Here is a 2912-nt window from a genome sequence, read left to right on the forward strand (position 1 = left end):
TTATTATAGCCACAAATACTAAAAGTTCGTTACGTAAGTAAGTACAAAGTAAATGAATAAGTACAAACTTGCAAGTATAGGGTTTGTACTTATTCATTTGTATTTATTTACGAAATGAAATAAATGTCGTTTTATAAAAAAAGTTTTATTTTTCCGATACGAATGCAATATATATGCGTATATTAAACGGTGAGAAAAACGCGTTGTACACGCGAAAAGTACAGTGCGCATGCGGATACTGTCGCTGACGTTTGGCACGCATTGTGCAACGATATAGATTCACTTTGACGCCTGACGTTGCATAATTCTAGCTATAAATCATACGGAAGTGGTGATCAATCGGACATGCTGATCACCCAAGAATCCGTCCGGAAATCATTTCGATGCGCTTGATAGTGTACATTATATATGGATTGCTCCAATCATCGATGCGTGCACGTTGGCAAAGCGTGTAGAGCACGACTTTTCATATCGATTTGTTATGAACGGATATAGATAACTTTGATTAAAATTTGTCATAAAACATTTCATGAAATAGTATTGATAATCGTAATTCTGCAAAACAACTTGAAATTTTCCATAAGCTAATTTGAAAAACATTTAAAGTCTTATTTTAGTCTTATTTATTATAAAACGTTTTTTAACATATGTTAAGGAAATGGTATGATAATTATAAATTAGAAAATATATGTAGAGAAAATCATAAACCACTTTGTGTATAAAGCTCTCTCAAAAATTGATGTTAATATTTTAAATCTAACTAAAAATAATTTTTAAAAAATAATAATTATTTCCATAACAATTTTAATATTTTATTAATCCTCTTTTGATTTTATTACTGATTTATCTAAGAAAATAAAATAAATTGAGGGTGTTTTGTACTTATGGTGAAGGTTGCATAGTACAATTTTTCCATAGTAATTTTTTGCAATAATGAATTTTTTTTTCGATTGGACGAAGATGGTTCTATCATCGATGTTTCTGTTTAACCTTATGCTTGCATATCGTACATGCCGCAAAAATAACTTTTACCGCACTTTGTCGCAGTTACGAGAACCTTTTAGAGTGCACTTTTTCAGGTAATTGTGGTTCCATTTGAGGCTTACTTCTAGTACCGCCGTAAATTGCCGATTGTACGCGGCCAAAGGCGTACTCTCAAAAGTTTCGAATAACTGAGTCTTCGGTGCCATTCATTGATGTTATAGTTTGTAATGAAATAGCCATAGATATATATATATGCGTTCGTCATAGAGAAAGAGTAACTGGATAGCCATACCATACACTCAATTCTCTCTCAAACGAAAAATACTATATTCTAAATTTCTTGGAATGAAATCTCACCACAAGAGAATAAAAATACATTCACCCTTTAAAAAAAAGTGAAATATTTTCGAATTTCAAATTAATTGTTACGCAAAAGATAACAAATGAAAGATATATCTCGACAGTTTTCAATTCTGTATAAAAATACAATAACTTTATTCCTGGACTAGTTATTTATACATTTATTTATACATATAAAAATCTTTTACAGAGAGAAATAATGCCACAATTTATTATACAATATGTATTATAAGGTCTTAATAAGAATAATAAATATATGAAATAAACTAAGAAATTATAATAATACTAATCATTTGTAATTAATACTACTATATTTTTTTAGTTTATATAACTTATTTATTATTTTTATTATAGCACACAGTTGAAGTGCTATTTGTTTTCAAACTATTTGTTAATTTTTCTGAGTATAGATGTTTATACATAAAAGATAGAATGACAATTTACTAATATGAAATTTCCATTTATTTATGAGATAACTACACCTGTATGCAATATAATTACATGAATGCATGTTATAGTTATGATAATCATAATTCAATGTTGAAGTAGCTATAATTAAAACAACTATAAATATATAGTTGTCCTCAAAAATAACTATAAATTATAATAATTAAATTATGGTAATTCCAAACATTTTTTCTCAGTATATTTTCATGCAAAAGACAAGAATATCTTTAAAATTAAAATGTATATCTTAAATAAAAAAAAATTCAACAATTTTCATTTGTTGTTAATAATTATCAACATATTTATTCATATAGGTTTCTAAATAAATGTAATGGAAATTTTTTATAAATCATATTTAATTATATTCTATGTTGAAACATAAATACCTTGAAATTTACACCGAAAGAACAATTTTACTGAAAGTACTTAAAAATTTAGTCAAATGCTGAAAATAATTTTGTTAGATCATCAAAATAATTATTCAAGAATCTCAAACATAATGAGATTTTGAATACAAAATAATTTGACATTTTTATAACAATTAATTAATTGTAACCAGTAGTAATCGCAATGTTCTACATATGTAATTATTTTGATGGTCCAACAAAATTATTTTCAGATTTGCATTTAACTAAATTTTTATTTTAACAAAATTGTCTTTTTCAAGAATCAAAGAATTTAGCAAAAAAATTAATTTCTCACTTAGGATCAAATTTCGACAAAATCATACAATCAAACAATTGTTATACTATCTCAAATAAAAAATGATTGAATTATGATTACAGGTGTACCCGATTCGACGAAATATCATCAGAGCTCGAATCACATAACAGGATTCAATCCAGCGGTCTGTTTCACGTTCTACTTGCCGAACGAGATGCTGTACGTCGACGTGACTTCGGCAGAGCTTTGGTTCTACAAGGAACAGGTCGAAAACATCGATGAGCTCAAGCAAACATTTGTGCTATCCGAACTCGATCACTGGGATCAGGGTGGCAGATTCGAAAAGAACACCTTTATGGCAATCTTTGAGACCGATATCAAAGGTGAGTAAATGATGGAATTTCTCTCTCTCTCTCTCTCTCTCTCTCTCTCTCTCTCTCTCTCTCTCTCTCTCTCTC

General features: G+C 28.3%; 1 protein-coding gene across 1 annotated transcript in view; it reads left to right on the plus strand.

The window, feature by feature from the left end:
• LOC108687849 (inhibin beta A chain) overlaps positions 1-2912 on the plus strand; it is a 16559-nt gene that overhangs the window by 6574 nt on the left and 7073 nt on the right. Inside the window, exon 2 of the mRNA XM_018193851.1 lies at positions 2577-2837. Within this exon, the coding sequence (XP_018049340.1) occupies positions 2577-2837 (261 nt within the window). The remainder of the gene's footprint in view (positions 1-2576; positions 2838-2912) is intronic.

The sequence above is a fragment of the Atta colombica genome, unplaced genomic scaffold (genome assembly GCF_001594045.1).
Source record: "Atta colombica isolate Treedump-2 unplaced genomic scaffold, Acol1.0 scaffold219, whole genome shotgun sequence".
Lineage (NCBI taxonomy): Eukaryota > Metazoa > Arthropoda > Insecta > Hymenoptera > Formicidae > Atta > Atta colombica.